General features: G+C 49.9%; 1 protein-coding gene across 1 annotated transcript; it reads right to left on the bottom strand.

The window, feature by feature from the left end:
- Positions 1-6,285: 6,285 nt before the first annotated feature.
- On the bottom strand, positions 6,286-13,702 carry LOC134809084 (cytochrome P450 4F12-like). The gene is made up of 7 exons (XM_063801280.1): positions 13,647-13,702; positions 12,959-13,157; positions 10,692-10,777; positions 7,912-8,045; positions 7,751-7,815; positions 7,191-7,273; positions 6,286-6,859 (listed from the first exon to the last, which is right to left on the bottom strand). The coding sequence occupies exons 1-7, from the start codon at positions 13,700-13,702 to the stop codon at positions 6,661-6,663; spliced, it is 822 nt and encodes a 273-aa protein (XP_063657350.1). The 3' UTR covers positions 6,286-6,660.
- Between the last annotated feature and the right edge of the window lie 10,515 nt (positions 13,703-24,217).

Below are 24,217 nucleotides of genomic sequence, written 5' to 3'. Positions count from 1 at the left end.
ATCTATATGACTTGTGAGAAGCCAGAGAGTGTCGTGGTGAAGAACAGGGACTCCAGGTGCAGGCTGCTTCGTTCAACTCTCAACCAGCTGTGTGAATTTGGGCCAGTCTCTATTTCTCTTTGCCTCAGTTTTCTTGCCTGAAAACCAGGAGTCATAGCAAGGTTGTTGTGAAAATTAAGTGAGTTTAAAAGAGTAAAGTGCTTACAACAACATTCCCTGGCACATAATCAGCCACAAGCATGTGCATGCCATTATTACTCTAATGACAGGACAAGGACACAGACACCAGCTATGAGCCTTGGTTCCCTCTGGCACATGCAGCAAAGCCCTTGATGGCTTCGAACTTCCTATGTTGTTTCCGCTGGCCTTTAGTAGGGTGGCGTCTCTCAGGAGAGGAGCAAGCACCAAGCTTGGGATTAGATGACCCATGGTCAAACCTGGACCTGCCACTAATCAGCTGTGTGACTTTGGGCAAGTGACTTGTCTTCTCTGAATCTCATGTTCCTCTTCAGTACAAAGGACACAGTGATAAGCCTATTGAGATGGGAGAAGCCAGCAGACATGCTTGTCTTAGTTTGGGTTTCCTGGAAGTAGACCCTGATGCAAGGATTCAAGTGCAAATAATTTATTTAGAGGTGACCAAATTTCAACTGCCAGTTGTTTGTTTGGGAGGTAAGTCCAGGAAACACCAGTAGGACAACTGAAAACTGAGACAGGAAAGGAAATGTAGCAATTAAAAGGAACTTATTTAAAATAGTTTCCACCATGGGCAGCCAAGGCTCAGCCCTCCATGGCACCTCTGGGAGACAGCATAGAACAGGCGCCTCAGAGTCATCTCACTCAGGGAAAAGGAGCTGGGGCATTTACCCACCAATACTCACCACCCATTATTGAGGGCTGCTTCCAAGGGCATGAGAATGTGCTGCCTGCACTGCAAGGGTCAGACATGGGATCAAGGGCATGAAAATGTGCTGCCTGCACTGCAAGGGCCAGATGTAAGGTCAAGGGCATGAAAATGTGCTGCCTGCACTGCAAGGGCCAGATGTAAGGTCAAGGGCATGAGAATGTGTTGCCTGCATTGCAAGGGTCAGATGTGGGGTCAAGGGCATGAGAATGTGCTGCCTGCACTGCAAGGGTCGGGCCTGGGGTCAAGGACAGTGGCTCTGATAGTGGCTCCAGTCATGAATAGGAACACAGCCTGGTGTAGACAGCTACAGTGGCTCAGTGACAACAACATACACACACTCACACATGCACACCACACTCAGACACTCAGTCGCCAACACAGGGTGTAATACAGACATATGCATATGTGATCACAGCCACCCATGCACACAATTACATACACTCACAAACACACTTGCACACGCTGTGAATGCAGTCCCACAGATACAGTCACACACACACCTACAATTGCACACCCACACACATCCTCTGTCTCTCTCTCTCTCTGTCACACACACACAAACAAACACAGAGACAAACTAATAATCCAGACACCTTGGAGTCTGTTCTCCCCAAACTGTCCAGTGGTGCCTCCTTCACATTCAAGAGAGGAAGGAGGCCCCACAGCAACCGATGACAAGACCAGGCCTGAGCAGGCCTGAGTATGTTTTGTTGTTGCTGTTGTTGTTGTTGTCGTTGTTGTTATTTATTTATTTATTTTTTTTTTAGGTGGAGTTTCACTCTGTTGCCAGCCTGGAGTGCAGTAACAGGATCTCGGCTCACTGCAACCTCCGCCACCCAGGTTCAAGCGATTCTCCTGCTTCAGCCTCCCGAGTAGCTGGGACTACAGGCGTGCACCACCACGCCTGGCTAATTTTTGTATTTTTTAGTAGAGATGGGGTTTCACCATGTTGGATGGGCTGGTCTCGAACTCCTGACCTCGTGATCCACCCGCCTTGGCCTCCCAAAGTGCTTGGATTACAGGTGTGAGCCACTGCGCACAGCCCTGAGAATGTTTCTAGAATTACATACACAGGTGTAGCAGAATCCTAGAGGCCCACTGGCCCTCTGCCTCCCCACTCACTCTCTCTTTCATAAACCATCACTCCCCTTAGAGGAAGCTGAAAGCCTAGGTGGAGTGGGAAAAGAAACCTTTGACTGGCCGGCCGCGGTGGCTCACGCCTGTAATCCCAGCACTTTGGGAGGCCGAGGCGGGTGGATCACGAGGTTAGGAGATCGAGACTATCCTGTTTAACACGGTGAAACCCCATCTCTACGAAAAAATACAAAAAATTAGCCGGGCGTGGTGGCGGGCGCCTGTAGTCCCAGCTGCTCGGAAGGCTGAGGCAGGAGAATGGTGTGAACCCAGGAGGCGGAGCTTGCAGTGAGCCGAGAGCGCGGCACTGGGCAGAGCTTGCAGTGAGCCGAGATCGCGCCACTGCACTCCAGCCTGGTTGACAGAGCAAGACTCCGTCTCCAAAAAAACAAACAAACAAAAAAAAAAAAAAAAAAAAAACAACCTTTGACTCTGCAAAGATAAGTCACTCTTTGAAGGAGTTTGCTGCAACTCCATGGATAGATCTAAAGGCAGAGAGTGAATTTGCTCTCTGTTCTGGAGCTGGGACATCCCTCTTCTCCTGCCCTTGGACATGAGAACTCCAGGTTCTCAGGCCTTTGGACTCAGATGCAACTACCCCACCAGGCATCCCTAGTTCTGCAGCTTACAGAGAGCATCTTGTAGAACTTCTCAGCCTCCCTAATCACAAGAGACGATTTCTGTAATAAATTCCCTATTCACTCTACCTCCCTTTCTAGATAGATGGATAGATACAAACATAGATAGAGATATATTCTATTGATTCTGATTCTAAGGAGAACCCTGACTAAGATCGCAGGTCTGCCTGCCGCCTCTGGCGGTGGTGCAGCCTCAGCAGTAAACAGTGTCTAGATTCTGCATGGATAAAGGGAAGCTCTGCTTCCTCCTGTTCCTTCTGTATCAGGGACATCTCCAAGCCCCAAGGGTGCATTCCAGGGCAGAGGGAGAAGACACACTGTCTGCCAACAGAGAGGTCTGTTTTGGCTTGAGAGAAAATGTATTCTTTTCCTGAGAGTGGTTCCAGCCCATGGAGAGTCATATGGAGTGGGCTCCACAAGGGCAGTTTGTGGGCAGCAGTGTGGCCTCAGGATATGCGCTAGGGCTGGTCCCCAAATCCTTTCATGTTCTGGCTGGTCCACCCGGGCTTCAGTTCCTCTCATGGAAAAGGGTCTATACATAGGAACCTTCCCTTCTCAGCAGCCTGCAGAGGAGCAGAGGTGACCCTAACTGTCCATCAGGATGGTGGCTCCCACCTGGGAGCAGCTTCTGCACCAGGCTCTGTACTAGTGTGTCATGTTCACCATCCCACTGCCCTTGTGAACAGGCCCATCAATCTTGCCATTTACAAATGAACACACCGAGGCCGCATCCCCCAAAGGTAAGAGCAGGCCTAAGTCAGAGGGCAGGGTATGGTGGAGAGAAACGGACAAGAGTAGGCTTCTGAAAGGGGAAGTGAGTGGCCACCTTTTATCCGGGTTGGGCAACATGGCCCGTTGGGACATCTTAGTGAAATGGAGCAAGAGGAAGGTGGCTCCAGAAGGGGAAGAGTTGGGTTGCATAAGTGCAAGTCAGATGGTGGCAGTAATGAAAGACATTAGCAGAGTGAGAGGAGCTGGAACATGACCGTGGGGTCTGTTCTGAAAACAGAGATCAATCAAGAGGCCAAATCAAATCCAAATTCCATCTGCTCCCTCCAGCCAGCTCAAAGTCCAGGATTTCTGGGTGATGTGCAGTTCTTTTTTTAATTTTTTTTTTTTTTTGAGATAGAGTCTCGCTCTGTTGCCCAGGCTGGAGTGCAGTGGTATAATCTCAGCTCACTGTAATCTCCACCTCCCAGGTTCAAGCAATTCTACTGCCTCAGCCTCCCAAGTAGCTGGAACTACAGGCACGTGCCACCATGCCCAGCAAATTTTTGCATTTTTAGCAGAGATGGGGTTTCGCTATGTTGGTCGGGCTGGTCTCCAACTCCTGATCTGAAGTGATCCACCCACCTCGGCCTCCCAAAGTGCTGGGATTACAGGAATGAGCCACTGCACTCGGCCTTGATGTGCAGTACTCTGCTTCACATTTTGACGTGGGCTTGTGTGGTGTGGAAATCTATAAATTTAATAGCAATTATCAGTTCTAACGCATCCCAGAGTGGAGCAATCACTGGATCATGACAATTTAACATTCTGTTTTACACTTGTTGCTTCCATTAATAGCAAACTAAGTTATTTGGATCAAAATTCCAGCATTTTTAAAAAGCTGGATGCAGCTGGGTGCGGTGGCTCACGCCTGTAGCCCCAGCACTTTGGGAGGCCGGGGTGGGTGGATCACTTCAGGTCAGGAGTTCGAGACCAGCCTGGCCAACATGGTGAAACCCCATCTCTACTAAAAATACAAAAATTAGCCAGGCATGGTGGCAGGAGCCTGGAATCCCAGCTACTCAGGAGGCTGAGGCAGGAGAATCACTTGAATCCAGGAGGTGGAGGTTGCAGTGAGCCGAGATCACACCACTGCACTCCAGCCTGGGCAACGGAATGAGACTCTGTCTCAAAAAAAGAAAAAAAAAAAAGGTAGATGCTTCTTCAATTCTTCATATAAATAAATGACATGAAAAGACAGTGAAACAATAGCGAAGACATGTAATCAACCCAAATGCCCATCAGTGATAGACTGGTTAAAGGAAATGTGGTACATATACACCACGGAGTATTATGCAGCCATAAAAAGTAACAAGACCAGGTCCTTTGCAGGGACATGGATGGAGCTGGAAGCCATTATCCTCAGCAAACTAACACAGGAACAGAAAACCAAACACTGCATGTTCTCACTGATAAGTGAGAGCTGAACAATGAGAACACATGGACACAGGGAGGGGTACAACACACACTGGGGCCTGTGGTGGGGGCAGGAGGAGGGAGAGCATCAGGACAAACAGCCAATGGATGTGGGGCTGAATACCTAGGTGATGGGTAGGTATCACCATGCAGCAAATCACATTGCTGCAGTCACATTGCAGCAAATCACCATGGCACACATTTACCTATGTAACAAACCTGCACGTCCTGCACATGTATCCCAGAACTTAAAATAAAATAATTTTTAAAAAAAAAGAAGAGTGAAAAATCACAAAAACATGATTCAAATAATAACAGAAACCTAGAGATAAAGTGAATATAAATTATACCTTCTCTCTGAAGGCATTTCTCAAATTAGGAAAATTTGAAACTCTTTTAACGGTTTTGTGATTGCAGGAAAAAAAAAATTCTAAGCCTAGGTGTGATACAAGGAGGGAAAATGGTAAAAATCCCCTCCTTGCATATGTGGAGACCTCAAAGGGCTACATCTCTCAGTGAGAAAAAAATAAAACAGCTTGCAAGTGTGATTTCAGCTTAAATTTAAACCTCCTGGGTGACCTTGGTCACCACAAGCCTAGAGGGTCATGAACATAAACCTCAACCAGCAGTCCTCCAAAGACTGCTCCCTAGACAAAGCTGCCTTCTTCTGGCTGAGCACAGTGGCTCACGCCTGTTAATCCCAGCACTTTCAGAGGCCAAGGCAGGCGGATCACTTGAGGTCAGGAGTTCGAGGCCAGCCTGGCCAACATGGTGAAACCCCGTCTCTACTAAAAATACAAAAAATTAGCCGGGCGTGGTGGCGGGCGCCTGTAGTCCCAGCTACTCGGGAGGCTGAGGCAGGAGAATGGCGTGAACCCGGGAAGCAGAACTTGCAGTGAGCCGAGATCACGCCACTGCACTCCAGCGAGGGCGACAGAGTGAGATTCCGTCTCAAAAAAAAAGAAAAAAAAAATTAGCCGGGGGTGGCGGCAGTCACCTGTAGTCCCAGCTACTTGGGAGGCTGAGGCAGAAGAATCGCTTGAACCTAGGAGCAGAGGTTGCAGTGAACCGAGATCTTGCCACTGCACTCCAGCCTGGGTGACAGAGCAAGACTCTCTGTTTCAGAAAAAAAAAAAAGAGAGAGAGAACGCTGCCTTCTTTAAATCCTACGAATATTATTTCAAATATGCAAATATGGCAGCCAATACCAGGCAAAGATAACCGAAACACTGACCCCATGACAAAAATGACAGTCACTGTAATAAATACAGGTACTTTCAATGATCAGACACACTGTAAAACAACCAGGCTTATTATTGTTTAATAAGTGCAGTCGTTTAAGAACAATGAAAACAGTGAAGAACCCTGAGGTGAGAGGAAAAAAAACAACTGGATGTATTAGGAGATGAGAATTGAGATCGAGGGGCGGGGATGTAGTGCCGCTCTGGTTTTCCTCAGTGACTCAGAGCCTCAAACCTGCCCCATAGGTGCCTCCTCAACCCTGGTCCCTCTCCTGCTCAAACACCCGCCATGGCTCCCTATCGCCCACAGGATACTGTCCCCACCTGCGCTCTGGGACAACCCGCCCTCAGCACGGGGCCACTGTGCTCAACCAGAGAGGCTGTCAGGGTCTTGGCTCAGAAACACTGCGCCTTACCCTCGCCAGGCCCTGGATCCCTGCAGTTCTCCGACGCCCCCTGCTGGCTGTCTGTGGGACTCAGGCACAGATTGATTCCCCGGAATCTGCAAAGGTGCCTGAGGAGGGCGCGGGTGGCTCTGAGACCTGACAGTGGTGGGTCACTGCAGATCCGCGCTCAGGGGCTCCACCCGTAGCCAAAGTCCATCCTCCGCGCGCACGATCAGCTCCAACTTCCTGCGGGGCTCCGCGTGGTCCGGCAGGACGCGGAAGCGCAGCAGCGTGAGCGCCAGGACCACCTTCATCTCAGCCATGGCGAACGTCTGGCCGATGCAGTTCCCGGGGGAGGGGGTGGGGACTCTGACTGTGCCCAGGACCCCCATCCCGGCCCCATCGCGCCGGGAACCTCGTCTGGGACTCCCAACCCCACCCAGATCCGATTGAGGGGCAGAGAGAGGGACTCTGTGCCTGGGACCCCCATGTGGGCTTGCATATCCTCCGAGCCTGGCTTAGACTCCAGCCCCCAGACCAGCAGACGTAGGAGTGGGGAAGTCTGAGGACACACACCCCCTTTTCCTGGGATCTTATTAAAACCCTCGACTCCCTGAAACACGTGGCCCCACAAGTCAGACCTTGCCTCCACCTGTGGCACCCTCACCCCATGCCCGCCTCAGAAGCCCCTTAGCCTCACCTGGGCCCTGCTGAGAAGGGAATAAAAGCCAGAGGTGATGTCTTCTGGAGATTTTCTGGGTCGAAGCGAAAGGGGTCATAGACCTGGTGGGTGGGCAAGTTAGGGCTGTTGGGTGGGGGTCTCAGGACACCCAGCCACCCGCATATAAGACAGATGTGAAGCCGGGCACGGTGACTCACGCCTGTAATCCCAGCACTTTGGGAGGCTGAGGGGCGAAACTCCTGAGGTTGGGAGTTCGAGATCAACCTGACCAACATGGAGAAACCCCGTCTCTGCTGAAAACACAAAATTAGCCGGGCGTGGTGGCACATGCCTGTAATCCCAGCTACTAGGGAGGCTGAGGCAGGAGAATCGCTTGAACCCGGGAGGCAGAGGTTGCAGTGAGCCGAGATCGCTCCATTGCACTCCAGCCTGGGCAACAAGAGCAAAACTTCGTCTCAAAAAACAAAACAAAAAAAAAGTACAGATGTGGGTGGAGTAGAGAGGGAGTATCTGCTTCCCTGGGAAAAGACTCCTCCCCCTACCAGGCCCCGGGATGGAGAAGGGGGAAGGGGTAGCACCTCAGGGTCCGGCCAGACTGAAGGGTTGTGATGGATCCCAAAGATGCTGGTGGTGCAAGTGTTCCCTGTCGGGGAGGAGGTGCAGTCAGGACAAGGACTCCACCACATGATGGGACCTCCGCCCTGCCCAAAGCCCTCCCCGCCTGCCCAACTGTGGGCACCTTTGGGGATGACCCGGCCATCCGGGAGCACCGCGTCCTGGGGGCAGCAGCGGTGGATCCTGGAGACTGGGGAATGCAGCCGCAGGCTCTCCTTCAGGCACATGGTCAGGAAGGGCAACTGGGCCAGGTCATCCCTAAGGTAACACCCAACAATTATCCAGGGGGCAAACACAGCCCTCCTGCAGTCCAGAGAGACCCTCGAACCAACTTGTAACCGCCCAATGAATTCACCTTGCCCGCTGCCTAGAAAGAGCCGATTTATCAAGACAGGGGGTGTTTTCGGGCAAGGGCTATTATCAGTTTGGTTTCAGACTCAAACCAAGAACTGAATTCCTTCCCAAAGTTAGTTCAGCCTATGCCCAGGAATGAAGAAAGACAGCTTAAAGGTTACAAGCAAGATGGAGTCGATTAGGTCTGATCTCTTTCACTGTCATTATGTCCTCAGTTATAATTTTTGCAAAGGCAATTCCAACCTCCCTCTGACCCTAAATCCGATAACAAAATGAATTCCAGAAGAATCAAGGATTTAAGCATGAGAAAACCAAAGTCGCAAAAGTATTAGAAAACTTGATATGGTATTTTTAGAAGCATTTCTAAGCAAAACACAACATATAGAGGGTCTCCTTAAAAGTGTTAACCTATTTGCATTTAAAAAATGTTTAAAAATATATGATGAGGCCAGGTGCTGTGGCTTATGCCTGTAATTCTAGCACTTTGGAAAGCTGAGGCGGGTTGATTACTTGAGGTCAAGAGTTCAAGACCACCCTGGCCAACATAGCAAAACTCCGTCTCTATTAACAATACAAAAATTAGCCGGGTGTGGTGGCTTGCACCTGTAATCCCAGCTACTCAAGAGGCTGAGGCACAAGAATCACTTGAATCTGGGAGGTGGAGGTTGCAGTGAGCGGAGATCATGCCACTGCACTCCAGCCTGGGTGACAGAGCAAGACCCTGTCTCAAATTAATAATAGAATATACTAACAAAGATGAGGGGAAAATCTCTATAAAGATTACCAAATTGTTTCAATAAAATCCCCTCAACACTCTACAATGAGATGACTTAACATTATAAAAGTCTCATTTCTTTCTAAATTAATCAACATATTCAAAGCAATTCAATAAAAAATCTAGCATTTTATTTTGTAGGAACTTAACCATCTTATTCTAATTGGAAAAATTAAAGTTCATCAAAAGCTAGGTCAATTTAAGAATAAAAGATCCACCAGGCATGGTGGTGCATGCCTGTGGTCCCAGCTACTCAGGAGGCTGAGGTGTGAGGATCCCTTGCGCCCAGGAGTTCGAGGCTGCAGTGAGCTATGATCATGCCAATGCACTCCAGCCTGGGCTATAAAGTGAGATCCCATCTCTCAAAAAAAAAATGTTAAGATAAAATTAAAATAAAAGATTGAAGAAGATAAATCCAATTTACCAGATATTATGATCTATTACAAAGGTATAGCATAAAAATGAAATAAAATATTTTCTAAAAGATAAAGCGGCCAGGAGTGGTGGCTCAAGCTTGTAATCCCAGCACTTTGGGAGGCCGCCACGGGACAGCCACGAGGTCAGGAGTTAAGATCAGCCTGGCCAACATAGTGAAACCCCGTCCCTACTAAAAATACAAAAACATAGCTGGGTGTGGTGGCAGGCGCCTGTAATCCTAGCTACTCCGGAGGCTGAGGCAGGAGAATCACTTGAATCCGGAAGGCAGAGGTTGCAGAGAGCCGAGATCATGCCACTGCACTCCAGCCTTGGTGACAGAGCAAGACTCTGTCTCCGAAAAAAACCATATATATACATACAAAAATTAGCCGGGCATGGTGGTACATGCCTGTAGTCCCAGCTACTAGGGAGGCTGAGGCAGGAGGATCATTTGAACCCAGGAGATGGAGTTTGCAGTGAGCTGAGATCATGCCACTGCACTCCAGCCTGGACGGCACAATGAAACCCTGTCTCAAAAAAATAAAAAAATAAAATAAAAAGTAACATCTGGAATTGTCTTTATTGATTATGAGATTGCATCGATTTTCTTAAATTTGTCAACAATCTCTGTCTCTATTTATTCAAACTGTGTAGGCAAAACTTTTGCCTGTTAGCCAATTGATAGTATCTCTAATGGATTTGTAGTGTAATTTGTGTGCTTTTGTCTGTAATTTTTATAAATGGTTTCCTTTTTTAGACAGAAAAAGAAAGAAAGAAAGAGAAAGAAAAGAAAGAAGAAAGAAAAAGAAAGAAAGAAAAGAAAGAAAGAAAGAGGAAGGAAGGAAGGAAAGAAGGAAAAAGTCTGTCCAGGGCTGAGGAGAGAGTGGAGGAAAGGATTGGGCACGGCAACAGGGAGACCAGGGAGGAGCCTGTGGGAGGCGTCCAGGAGAGAGGTGGCAAGGGATGGAGCCAGGGGAGGCAGGAGGACTCAGAGAAGGAATTGACGGAGGAGAGATTGTGCCAGGCAGCACCAGCAGACATGCTGAGGGACAGGATGTGCAGATGAGAGAAAGAGAACATCAGGAGACCCCAAAGCGTGGGGTCTGGGAAACTGAAGGACTAGACCAAAATGGGGGACAGTGTAGGGAGGGGGGCCATGAGTTCAGATTCAAACCGATTGGAATGGAAGTGTTTCTGAGACCACCCCCTCCCCGAGAGGAGAGAAGCAATGACCTCCAGCTCAGGAGAGGCAAACTCAGAGCTCACTTCTAGAGGGAACTGATGGTCAATTTAGAAGCTGGAGCCCTGGGTAAGGAGGTGACCTCAGGAGAGAGGCAAGAGGGAGGAATGACTAGGACCATGGGGGATCTCCCCATAGTGAGGAGCCAACAGCAGAGACACGGGGGCACACGAAGGTCAGAGGAGACGAGGGAATGGCAACGTCCTGGAACCAAGAAAAAAGGAGGTACTGGGAATGACTGAGTAGTCACAAATTCAGAGAGCTGCTGGGAGGTAGATGAGTTGGGGCTGGGAGGTGTCCATGGGATTTGGGGGCTTGAGGGTCACGGTCACCTCAAGACAGCAGGATGGGGTGGAGAGCAGGTGAGGGGCGATCAGAGAAACAAAGGGAGTGAGTGGAGGAAACTCTGTCTTTGAGTGGACAGCAGAGCAAGCAGGCTGAAGGTCTGGGTGCAGAATGAGGTGCACAGGAGGTGGGTGGGAGGGAATTTACATATCACCCATCTGACCTGCTTTGTGATCTTCTCTAATATTGTTGTAGAGAAGAAATAAGAGAACATGGGTGGCCAGACACCATGGCTCATGCCTGTAATCCCAGCACTTTAGGAGGCTGAGGCAGGTGGATTGCTTGAACCCAGGAGTTCAAGACCAGCCTGGGCAACATAGTGAGACCCTGTCTCTATAAAAAATGAAAAATAAAGACAGAACATGGGCGATTGAGCTCATCCAAGGCAAAGGTCTTCCAAATGGCCAGGAAAGAAAGTCCCATTGGCCAGAAACCAGCCCATGAGCAAATAATAGGAACTATGCCTAGGAAGGACTGGAAGAAGCTGCTAGACTGGGGTGTAGAGAGAACTGGAAGTCCCAACAGGGGGTAAGATGAGAAGCAGTGGGCCAGGTGCAGTGGCTCATGCCAGCACTTTGGGAGGTCAACGTGGGCAGACCACTTGAGGTCAAGAGTTTGAGACCAGCCTGGACAACATGATGAAACCTCATCTCTACTAAAAATATAAAAATTAGCCGGGCGTGATGGTGGGCGCCTATAATCCCAGCTACTTGGGAGGCTGAGGCAAGAGAATCACGTGAACCTGGGAGGCGGAGATTGCAGTGAGCTGAGATCACGCCACTGCACTCCAGCCTTGGTGGTAGAACGAGACGACATCTCAAAAAAAAAAAAAAAAAAGGGTTGAGAGATAGTGAACAGAAAAAGCTGGAAGGAGAGAGGGGATTGTGGTCAGAGAAGGCAACATTTGAATCAATGGCATTGGAGTGGCGCCCTTACAGATAATGACCAACCCAAGGTATGATTCTGGCAGTAGAGGGCCAACACAGCATGGAGAAAAGGGGAGGCTAGGATGAGGGAGATGAGGAATCTCCTCCCAGGGAATTTGGCTGTTAGGGCAGAGGCCAGAATGATCTCTTCTGAAAGGAAAAGTAGTCAACTGTTATCCAAACTGAGCAATGGGGCCCGTTGACATATCTCAGGGGTGGAGGGAAATATAAGAAAAAAAAGTGCCTGATTAAAGACACGGAGGGAGAAACCAGCCACATCTTTCCTCTGGCCCAGCTGTGCCCTGTGGGTGCGGTAGGGAGAAATAGCAAATCTTATGGGGAGGCAGCAGCCCAGAGAGGAGTAGACACCAGCCTGAGGCCCACAGAGATGGGCCAGGCAGAGAGTGGACTCTGGACTCTCCCCCTGAGGAGACCTCAAGTCCAGTGATAAGGATTGTGGACTGAGCTAAATGCAGTGGTTCATGCCTATAATCCCAACACTTTGGGAGGCAGAGATGGGAGGATTGCTTGAGGCCAGGAGTTTGAGACCACTCTGGGCAACATAGTGAGACCCTGTCTCTACAAAAAAAAAAAAAAACTAGCAGGTCTGGTGGTGCACGCCTGTAGTCCCAGCTACTGGGGAGGCTGAGATGGGAGGATTGGTTGAGCCCAGGAGGTCAAGGCTGCAGTGAGCTATGATTGCACCACTGCACTCCAGCCTGGGTGATAGAGCGAGACCCTGTCTCAAAAAAAAAAAAAAAAACATGGGCAGCCAGGGAGTACCTGCTCTGTGCAGTCCACCCTAGAAGCCCCCAGTAGAACAAGGATACAACGATGCATTAATGTGGGGAAGACAAGTAGGAACTTGAGCCAAAGCAGGCTTAGGGTGGGGAAGAGAGAGAAAGAAAAAGGCCTGGGGCCATGGAGTGGACAGAGAGGAGGAATGAATCCGGTTGGGGCAGTGAGGAAATAGGGGCTCCCCTCGGCCTCCCTCACTCCTCTGATGTCCCAGACCCCAACCCACCCTCAATATCCAGCTCCCTGAGCCCCATTCCCGCCCCTCTAGAAGTCCACCCACCCTGAGACCCCAGACCCGTCATGCTGCCACACTCACCAGGCTCAGGTGACCCCAAAAGCAGTTCCGTTTTGGAGGCTGCTGGAAACACCGGAGGCGGGGGCAGTTGTCATAGAAGGCGTAGGTCCAGGCCAGGACACGGGCCAGGAGCCAGGAGGCCCCGAACAGCAGCAGGAGCAGCCTTGGGGATGCTGCCACCGGCCCGAGGCCCAGCCAGGACAGGCTCAGCAGCGACATCCTGCAGGGCACACGGGATGGAGGGTGAGGTCCTGAGGCCCAGAAAAAGAGCCCGGGGAGCTTCGGGGACATTGGACAGGGGCAGGGATGGGAGGTGCTGGAGGCAGGGAGAGCTCAGAGATGAGAAAACAAGGGCTGAAAGCAGAGAGGGAAACCCAGGTACAGCCAGGAGAAGAGGCGGAGAGAGAAGAGAGTAAAGAAGAGAGAGGGGAGAGAGAAAGAGAGAGAGGAAGGCTGATTAGAGTCCTGAAAGGCCCAGCCTGAATCACTGCAGGTTGTCAGGGGCTTGGTTTCAGTTACCAGGAACCCATCAGCCCCACCAGGACCAGCTCCCTGGAGCCACCCCAGCCTTGGGCAGTGCCCCTCCCTCTCCCAGACCAGGACCCTCCAGCCCCGACAGTTCCAGCCTGGCACCTTCTGTCAGGAGCAGCTTGTCCCCCACAACTTCCTCTTACCTCCTCCTGGGGCTTCTTTGTCCCTGGCCCCTCACCTAGGCAAGGCTGGGCTAGGCTGGGCAGTCAGGGGCAGCCAATCCCCGTAGGCCATAGGCCTGGCTGCCTCCTCCCTGCCTGGGCAGCTGGCCAAAACCTGCAGGCAGTATCAGCTGGGTGCAGAGAGGAACCAAGTCAGTGTCACAGTTCAGAGTGGAAACTGGATCTTCAGCCTTCAGTATCTCCTGCTTGAACCTGGGGCCAAGGTGACTCTGGGACCCCAAGTTTACAGCTGCCCCTGCCCTTCCAAGGCCACGTAAATCATGAGGTTCGGAATTCAGGCGTCAGGCAAGGAGAACCAGGCAGGCCAAGCCTTGCACCCAAACATCTCCCACAAGTGGGCTGGGAGGACACCATGCACCATTTCTTGGTGCAGAATTAGGAGACTTGGAGAAGGGAGTCTCTGGCCTCTGACTGCACAACCTGGCAGAAATTCAAGTCCTGCCTCCAGCCAGCCCAGGGCTGAGGTGACACATGACGGCTAGGAGCAGGAACAAAGAACAAAGAATCCAGCCTCGCTAAGGATTACCCAGGTCAGATTCTGGGGATTAAGAGGAGAACTGGAAGAGTAAACCAGGCAGCTGTGGTCGGTTTTGTTTTAATTAATGCAAAACAGATTTATTTGCATGCACAGCAGTGAGGATTAGGAGACTAGATAGAAAGGAAAGAAGCCTTCAGCAGCAAGTGAAACTCATCAAGACTCTTCTTTTTTTCTTTTCTTTTCTTTTTGGAGGCGGATTCTCGCTCTGTCACCCAGGCTGGAGTGCAGTGGCGTGATCTCGGCTCACTGCAAGCTCCGCCTCCCAGGTTCACGCCATTCTCTTGCCTCAGCCTCCCAAGTAGCTGGAACTACAGGTGCCCACCACCACGCCTGGCTAATTTTTTTGTATTTTTAGTAGAGACGGATTTCACCCTGTTAGCCAGGATGGTCTTGAACTCCTGACCTCAGGCGATCCACCCGCCTCAGCCTCCCAAAGTTTTAGGATTACAGGCGTGAGCCACCGTGCCCAGCCAAGACCTTTAAGTAGCTGACTCTAGGATCTCTATAATGGGAAGACTTACTCAGTCTAGAAGGTGGGGTGGGAGGCACAGGGGGCAAGAGTGAGAGGGGCCATGAGCGGACAGGGTCAGGCATAGGAGGGCAGAGCCAAGGGACGCTGGGTGGAGTCCTCGTTGTGCCCCGTCCTTGCTCTGACTGTGGGCAGTGCTGGGTCTCCTGGGCTCAAGTCTTCCTATCTGGGAAATGGGATGTTGGCCTTAAAGGGGCACATCTTGTCCAGATACTGTCCTGAAATCCCCTATTGGGTGTTCTCAGCCCTCAGCCACTAAGATGAGGGTGAGTGGGGTTTTTTCATTTTTTTTGGTGTTTGTTTTATTTTGTTTTGTTTTTGAGACAGAGTCTCGCTCTGTTGCCCAGGCTGGAGTGAGGTGGCATGAACTCAGCTCACTGCAAGCTCCGCCTCCAGGTTCAAGCTATTCTTCTGCCTCAGCCTCCCAGGTAGCTAGGATTACAGGTGCCCACCACCACACCCAACTAATTTTTGTATTTTTAGTAGAGACGGGGTTTCGCCATTTTGGTCAGCTGGTCTTGAACTCCTGACCTCAGGCAATCCACTCGCCTCGGCCTCCCATAATGCTGGGATTACAGGCGTGAGTCACCACGCCTGGCCAAGACTCTTAAGTAGCTGACTCTGGAATCACTATAATGGGAAGAATTATTCAGTGTAGAAGGTGGGGTGTGAGGCATAGGGGGCAAGAGTGAGAGGGGCTGTGGGCGGACAGGGGGCAGGCGTGGGTGGGCAGAGCCGAGGGACTCTGAGTGGAGTCCTCATTCTGCCCCGTCCTTGCTCTGACTGAGGGCAGTGCTGGGTCTCCGGGACTGGGTCTTCCTATCTGGGAAATGGGATGTTGGCCTTAAAGGGGCACATCTTGTTCAGATACTGTCCTGAAATCCCCTATTGGGTGTTCTTAGCCCTCAGGCGCTAAGATGAGGGTGAGTTGGGTTTTCTGTTTTCTTGGTGTTTGGGTTTTTTTCGTTTTTTGTTTGTTTTTGAGGTGGAGTCTTGCTCTGTTGCCAAAGCTAGAGTGCAGTGGCATGATCTCAGCTCACTGCAAGCTCCACCTCCAGGTTCAAGCTATTCTTCTGCCTCAGCCTCCCAAGTAGCCGGGATTACTGGCACCCGCCATAACGCCTGGCTAATTTTTGTATTTTTAGTAGAGACAGGGTTTCACCATGTTTACCAGGCTGGTCTTGAACTCCTGACCTCATGATCTGCCCACCTCGGCCTCCCACAGTGCTGGGATTACAGGCGTGAGCCCTCAAGCCCAGCCCCAAGATGAGAGTAAGTTTGAAGGATGGAGCTGCTGAATGAGAAAATCAGGATAGGTATTCCTCCTGTAATTGATCGAATGTTGGAGAGATGTCCAAAATTTCCTTCCCCCACTAAGAGCTAACTACATACCATGTAGCCCTGCCTGATCCAGCTTCAGGTCCTAGAGCATGTTGGAGGGCCCTGGAGCTGCCAGCAAGCTGAGATGTACAGATTCTCCTCCTTCTCTACTGGGGTGGCTCCACCTGGTCCACCCCACAGACGAGCCAGGGGCAAGGCCAGGGCCCCCTGGAGTAGGTGGGAGGCAACAGGGTAGGTGCCCAGCTAGGTCTGGGGAGAAGAGGGAGGGGGAAAATTAAAAACAGAGAGGTGCCGAAACTTGCTCCAGCCACACAATGAAGTAATTAAACATTAGCATGGGTGAAAATGAATCCTGGCACATAGTAGGTGCTCATTAAATATTTAGGGAAGAAAGGGACTTTTCTAGCCATGAGCTATAAGAAGTGGATACTCAAGATGTGGTCCTCGGACCAGCAGCATCTTGGAAATGCAGAATCTCAGATTCTAACCCAGACCCCTTAAAGGTGATAGCCGCAAAGTCTTTGTCACTGTCTTCAGCAAGAGGGAGAGCTTAATTTCTTTCCCCTTGAATCTGGACTGGCCTGGGATTGAGAACAGAAGTGGCATGTCACCACCTCCACCACGCACTATTGGTTGCTTAACCTATAGTGCCTGGGTGACAGTGAGACCTCATCTCTGCAAAAAAAATACAAAAATACAAAAAAATTAGCCAGGTGTGGTGGCACATGCCTGTGGTCCCAGCTACTTGGGAGGCTGAGGTCCCAAGATACTCAAGTTGCTTAACCAATAGTGCATGGTGGAGATGGTGACATGCCACTTCTCTTATGGGAAATAAACAGAATGAGACAAGCTAGATAGTGACTGAGGGGGCTGTTCTGGACTCGGTGATCAGGCAGGGATGTCCCAAGAGGAGACCTTTGAGCAGGAACCTGAATGACATAAAGGAGTGGGCTCTGCATAAGGGCCACTGTATAAAGACCCAGCACCAGGTGGGACACACATGTTCATTCTCACTTCCATCTTCAAATGCACTGAGATAATCAGGGCTAGAGGGGTGCCTGCAACCAAGAGATGCAGGAGAAGCAGGGTGCACTGGAGACCCATGTGGTGACTGATGAAATCTCACCCAACACTCACACCAGAAGCCAGTGTTGAAGTTTCATTTAACACTCTCAAGAACTCAAAACCCAGCCAGGCACAGTGGCTCGTGCTTGCAGTCCCAACACTTCGAGAGGCCAAGACAGGTGGATCGTTTCACCCCAGGAGTTCGAGACCAGCAACACAGCGAGACCCTATCTCTGAAAAAGTAAATAATAAAAAAAAATATATATATATATATATACATATATAAATACAAAGAATTAGCCAGGTGTTGTGGCACATGCCTGTGGTCACAGCTACTTGGGAGGCTGGGGTGGGAGGATCCCTTGAACTCAGGAGGTTGAGGTTGCAATGAGCTAGGATTGCACCTCTGCATTCCAGCCTGGTGACAGAGTGAAACCCTATCTCAAAAAAATAAATAAATAAAAATAAAAAAGATGATGAAGAAGAAGAATTGCAAACCCAACAAGCCCCTTAGTCCATATTGAGGGCAGGACCAGCAGGTATAGCTGTAACTGCCACATTTGCAGCCCGGGTGACAGAAGACCAGATGAACTGGATTGGGAGACAGAAATCCTAGAAGGGAACTTTGGAAAAGTTCAGAGATCACACAAGAGCTAGGAACCACCACCAGAGCATGTTACTCGATGTTACTCAATGATTTCCTCTCTTCTTCTTTTTCAATAAACTTTATTTTTTTAATGTATTATGTATTTTGGCCAGGTGCGGTGGCTCACGCCTGCAATCCCAGCACATTGAGAGTCCAAGGCAGGTGGATCGCTTGAGGTCAGGAGTTTGAGACCACCCTGGCCAACATGGCGAAACCCTGTCTCTACTAAAAACACAACAAACATTAGCCAGGCGTGGTGGCATGCACCTGTAATCCTGGCTATCCAGGAGGCTGAAGCACAAGAATCACTTGAACCCAGGAGGCAAAGATTGCAGTGAGGTGAGATCGCATCACTGCACTCCAGCCTGGATAACAGAGCAATACCCTGTCTCAAAAAAAAAAAAAAAAAAGAAGAAGAAGAAATAAGAAAGAAAATAAAAGAAAAAATAAAATGGTCAGGGCATTGTGGCTCACGCCCGTAATCCCAGCACTTTGAGAGGCCGAGGCAGGCAGATCACCTGAGGTCAGAAGTTCAAGACCAGCCTGGCCAACATGGTGAAACCCTGTCTCTACTAAAAATACAAAAATTAGCATGGTGGTGCACACCTGTAGTGCCAGCTACTTGGGAAGCTGAGGCAGGAGAATCGCTTGGACCTGGGAGGCACAGGTTGCAATAAGCCAAGATCGTACCACTGCACTCCAGCCTGGGCAACAGAGTAAGACTCCATCTTGAAAACAACAAAACAAAACAAAACTAGCCGACCACCATCGACCACTCCAAGCCTCAGAAGGGAGACTTGGAGAGTGGACCCTTGGGAAGTGTGGTGTCATAAAAATAGGTCATTTGCTGCCCCTTCTCTCCCTATGCACTAGATTAAAACTGGCAGCAAACTCTTTGCTACCTCCCCATTGAGAGGCTGTGACGGCTAGTGTTTTACATCAACTTGGCTCAGCTGTAGTACCAGTTATTAAGTCAGACACTAAACCCGGTGTTGCTGTGAAGGTGTTTTGTGGATATAATTACCATCTACAATGTGGGCTTCTTTTTTTGAGACAAGTTCTCTCTCTGTTGCCCAGGCTGGAGTGCAGTGGCGCAATCATAGCTCACGGCAACCTCGACCCCCTGCGCTCAAGCGATCCTCCCACCTCAGCCTCCCAAGTAGCTGGAAGGCCGCAGGCATGTGCCACCATGCCCAACTAATTTTTCTATTTTTTGTAGAGATGAGATCTCCCTATGTTGTCCAGGCTGGTCTCAAACTCCTGGGCTCAAGAGATCCTCGAACCTCAGTCTCACAAAGTGCTGGGATTACAGACAATCTGTGGACTAAGTAAAAGAGATTACCCTGGATTAGGTGAATGAGCCTCATCCTGTCAGTTGAGAGACCTTAGAACAAAAACTGAGTTTTTCAGAAAATGAGAAATTTTGCCTTGAGACTACAGCATCAGCTCCTGCCTGAGTTTCCAGCCTGGTGACCTGCTGCAGCTATAGATTACCGACTTGCCAGCCTATAACAGCATGAGTCAAATTCCTTAAAGATGTATGTCTTTTTTTTTTTTTTTTTTTTGAGACGGAGTTTCACTCTCATTGCCCAGGCTCGAGTGCAATGGCATAATCTCGGCTCACTGCAACCTCCGCCTCCTGGGTTCAAGCTATTCTCATGCCTCAGCCTCCCGAGTAGTTGGGATTACAGGCTTCCACCACCACACCCAGCTAATTTTTGTATTTTTAGTAGAGACAGGGTTTCACCATGTTGGCCAGGCTGGTCTCAAACTCCTGACCTCAGGTGATCCACCCACTTCGGCCTCCCAAAATGCTGGGATTACAGCCCTGAGCCACCGTGACCAGCCAGATATATGTCTTAAAATGAATTTATATATATATAGTTGTAGTTATCTATCTATCTATCTATATATATACATATCTTAAGGTGTTAAAAATATGACTTAAGATAAATATATGATATAACTTTTTTTTTTTTTTGAGACAGGATCTTACTGTCACCCAGGCTGGAGTGCAGTGGCGTGATCACGGCTCACTGCAGCCTTGACCTCTCGCACTCAAGCGATCCTCCTACCTCAGCCTCCCAAGTAGCTGGAACTAAAAGTGCATGCCACCATGCTGAGCTAATTTTTGTAATTTTGTAGAGGTGAGTATTCGCCATGTTGCCCAGGCTGGCCTCCAACTCCTGGGCTCAAGCAATCCGCCCACCTCAGCCTCTCAAACTACTGGGATTACAGACATGAGCCACCACGCCCAACCCAGATATATCTTAAAATAAATATATAAATATTGCTTGGTTGGTTGATTGATTGATTTTATTGATTCTGTTTCTCTGAAGGACCTTAACTGATACAGAGGTGAAGTCTAATTCCCCACTCCTTGAATCTGGGCTGTCTCTGTGTCTTCTAGGACTTCAGGGCCTAGGTCATAAGAAGCCTTATAGCTTCCTTCTAGGCCCATTGAAATAGACACCTTGGACCCAGCTGTCATGTAAAAAGGAAGCACACGCATCCCCGTGGAGAGCCCTCATGTGACAGAAACTGAGACCCCCAGCAAATAGGAAGCACCAAATTGCCAGCCATGAGAGTGAGCCACCTCAAAGTATCTCTTCCAGCCTCAAATGAGCTGCCCACACTGATGCTGTGTAGGACTGAGAAAGCCATCCTGGCTGAGCCCTGCCCAAATTATAAACTTGTGAGCAAAGTAGAAGTTGTATATATTCTGATACAGGTAGGAGTTCATACACACATACCAAAAAAAAAAAAAAATTGTATATCTTTTTTATTTTATTTTTTTTTTTTGAGATGGAGTTTCGCTCTTGTTTCCCAGGCTGGAGTGCAATGGTGTGATCTTGGCTCTCCGCAACCTCTGCCTCCCTAGTTCAAGCGATTCTCCTGCCTCAGCCTCCCAAGTAGCTGGGATTACAGGCTCACGCCACCGCGCCCGGCTAACTTTGTATTTTTAGTAGAGAGGGGGTTTCTCCGTGTTGGTCAGGCTGGTCTCGAACTCCCAACCTCAGGTGATCCACCAGCCTCGGCCTCCCAAAGTGCTGGGATTACAGGCGTGAGCCACCAAGCTTGGCCTGTATATTGTTTTAACCTACTAAGTTTCCTGGTAGTTCAATATGCAGTAATAGATAATTGAAACAGATATATTTCCCAACAAGTTTGGAGTCATCAAAAAACTGATAATGGACTGGGTGCAGTGACTCAGGCCTGTAATCACAACAGTTCGGGGGGCCAACATAGGCGGATCACTTGAATCCAGGAGTTCCAGATCAGCCTGGGCAACATGGTAAAACCCCATCTCTACAGAAAATACAAAAAAAAGCATCTGGATGTGGTGGTGGGAGGATTGCTTGACCCCAGGAGACAGAGGTTGCAATGAGTTGAGATTGAGCCACTGCACTCCAGCCTAGGCAACAGAGCAATACCCTGCATCAAAAAAAAAAAAAAAGGCCGGGTGCGGTGGCTCACCCCCGTAATCCCAGCACTTTGGGAGGCCAAGGTGGGTGGATCATTTGAGGTCAGGAGTTCAAGACCAACCTGGCCAGCATGGTGAAACCTCATATCTACTAAAAATAACAAAAAAAAATTAGCCAGGCATGGTGGTGCGCCTGTAATCCCAGCTACTCAGGAAGCTGAGGCAGTAGAATCGCTTGAACCCAGGAGGCAGAGGTTGCAGTGAGCCGAGATCATGCCACTGCTCTCCAGCCTGGGTGACAGAGTGAGACCCTGTCTCCAAAAAAAAAAAAATTTTTAATAAACAAAAAAAAACTGGTAACGTGTGCGTAAATGCTTTTATATACATTGGAAAATGTTCATATATATGAACGTTTTTTAATTTTTAAAAACTGAAAAAAGAGCACACCAAACTGCTGGCCAGAGGTAGGAAGCAGAAGCAGAAAGCAGAAGAATTTCCCTTTCAAATTTTACACTTATAACTTATTCCCTGCTCCTTCCATGTCCTTGAGGAGGGAGGAGGCTGTCAGGAGAGGAGTGAGCACCCAGCTTGTGGTCAGACAGCCCATAGTCAAAGCCAGGCTCTGCCACTCCCTCACTGCCGTGTGACCTTGGGCAAGTGATTTGCTCTCTCTGAGCCTCACATTCATCGTTGGTAAAAAAAAGTGCACACTGATAGGCTTCTGGGGATTGGAGGAGCCAGCACACATGTGTGTCTTAATTTGGGTTCCCTGGAACTAGACCTTAATACAAGGAGTTGAGTGCAAATCCTCTATCAGGAGGGTGACCATAAGACAAGAGTTCAACTGCCTGTTGTTTCTTTGGGAGGTGATCCCTGGAAACACAATTAGGGCAATGGAGAAGAGGGATGGGGAAGGGAAGGCAGCAGCAGTTAAAGGGACCTTTATTGAGGAAGTTTCCACTGTGGGTAGCTAGGGCTCAGCCCTGCCTAGTATCTCAGGGAGACAGAATAGAACATGCACCTCCCAGAACAAGGGAGTCTTCACCCCCAGAGAGAGGGAGCTGGGGTATTTATCCACCAATACCCACCAGTCATTACTGACAGCTTCCTCCAAGGGCATGATTTCTCCAGAATGTCCTGCCTGCACCGCACAGGTCAGACCTGGGGACAGAGGCAAGGGCTCTGACAGTGGCTCCAGCCATGAGCAGGAACACAGCCTGGTGTGTGTGGATAGTTACAGTGACTCAGTGAGTGGAGTTCTCCTCTCCTCTCCTTCCAACACACCCACCCATATGCGCACACACAGTCACACCGACACATACACGTTTACACACACTCGTGTGCACACTACAACACATGCACACACAGTTACCCAAATGCACCCAAACACATACGCGGTCACACATGCACGCTCAAACGTGCACGGACACAAAATTGAACGAATAGAGAATGGATGCCTTAGTACCTGTTGTCTCCAAATTGTCCAGCAGAGGGAGCGTTCTTCACACTCAGGAGGAAGGAGGTCCCACAGCCGCCAGCGACAGGACCAGACTTCGGTGTTTTGAGAATTACACTTGCAGTACGTGTAACAGGGCTCCGGGGACCCAGGGACCTTACTCCTCCCCTTCTCATTCTCATTTATTCACCCTCGTGGCCCTTGGCGGAAACTCAGTGTGCATTACAAGCATGATGATACCGGACTATTCGCATGACAAGAAAAAGCCGAGGTGCAGAGAGGGACAGTCACGTGCCCAAGGCCGCCCCTAGGAAGGAAGAGCCTAGATTGAGCCCACATATGTCGGATCTCAAGGCTAACTTTGTTTGCTAGTGGATGGTGAGGTTGCGCCGAAAAGGGCCCAGGAGATGTTTGGCAAAGGATGCGCTCTTGGAGACCCTCGGTTGGGACGGGGGTGTAGGAGAGGCAACACCTGCAAGATCCGGGTGGCTCACGTAGGGTCTGGGACTGTCTGTTTCCCATTCAGCCCCGGAGTACGTCGGACAGGGGATCCCGGCCGACGACCCCAGCACAGGCCACCGGGGGGCGCCCCAGGACACACGCCGCTGCTACTGCCCCTCGCACAGCCAGCCCCGCTTTAGCTCATCTCCTCCACGCCCCAACTCTAGCCCAACCCCCGTCGACGCCCCCTTCTACGCTACGTGGGTAGGGACCTAGACCAGGACTGGGAGCCTGAGGGGTGGGGCAGAAGAGGACTCAGCGCCAGCGCTGAGGCCGCACCGAATGATCTTGGGTAAGTCACTTCATTCGGGGGCTCAGTTTCTACCTCTGTTAAACGGAATAATAAAAAGTGATCTTACAAGTCAGTATGAGGATTAAATGGGAATATATGGGAAGAGCACACAGGAAGCACTCAATCAAAAAAAAAAAAGTTTTGTTTTTGTTTTTGTTTTTTTGTTTTTCAGGCAGAGTCTCGCTCTGTCACCCAGGCTGGAGTGCAGCGGCACTATCTTGGCTCACTGCAACATCTGCCTCCCGGGCTCAAGCGATTCTCCTGTCTCAGCTTCCCGAGTAGGTGGGACTACAGATGCACGCCACGTCGGGCTAATTTTTTATTTTTATTTTATTTTACTTATTTATTTATTTTTGAGACCGAGTCTCGCTTTGTCGCCCAAGCTGGAGTGCAGTGGCGCGATCTCGGCTCACTGCAACCTCCGTCTCCCGGGTTCAAGAGATTCTCCTGTCTCGCCCTACCGAGTAGCTGGGACTACAGGCGCGTGCCACCACTCCCGTCTGATTTTTTTTGTATTTTTAGTAGAGACAGTGTTTCACCGTGTTAGCCAGGATGGTCTCAATCTCCTGACCTCGTGATCCGCCCGCCTCGGCCTCCCAAAGTGCTGGGATTACAGGAGTCAGCCACCGCGCCCTGCCCTAATTTTTTGTATTTTAAGTAGAGATGGAGTTTCACCATGTTGGCCAGGCTGGTCTGGAACTCCTGGCCTCAACTGATCCGCCCACCCCGACGTCCCAAAGTGCTGGGATTACAGGTGTGAGCTACCACGCCTGGC

Source organism: Pan troglodytes, chromosome 20 (genome assembly GCF_028858775.2).
Source record: "Pan troglodytes isolate AG18354 chromosome 20, NHGRI_mPanTro3-v2.0_pri, whole genome shotgun sequence".
Classification (NCBI taxonomy): domain Eukaryota; kingdom Metazoa; phylum Chordata; class Mammalia; order Primates; family Hominidae; genus Pan; species Pan troglodytes.
Note: the sequence above shows the minus strand (reverse complement) of the source record. Positions and strands in the feature narration are given on the sequence as shown.

Excerpts from the sequence above, each read along its gene's own strand:
- LOC134809084 (XM_063801280.1), bottom strand. The coding sequence starts at position 13,702 with ATGGCCTACGGGGATTGGCTGCCCCTGACTGCCCAGCCTAGCCCAGCC. Across the intron at positions 8,046-10,691 it reads CTATGGGGAGATCCCCCATG|GGATGACCTGGCCCAGTTGC; the intron begins GTCCTAGTCATT and ends GTGTTACCTTAG. Across the intron at positions 7,274-7,750 it reads CAGTCTGGCCGGACCCTGAG|GTCTATGACCCCTTTCGCTT; the intron begins GTGCTACCCCTT and ends CCCACCCACCAG.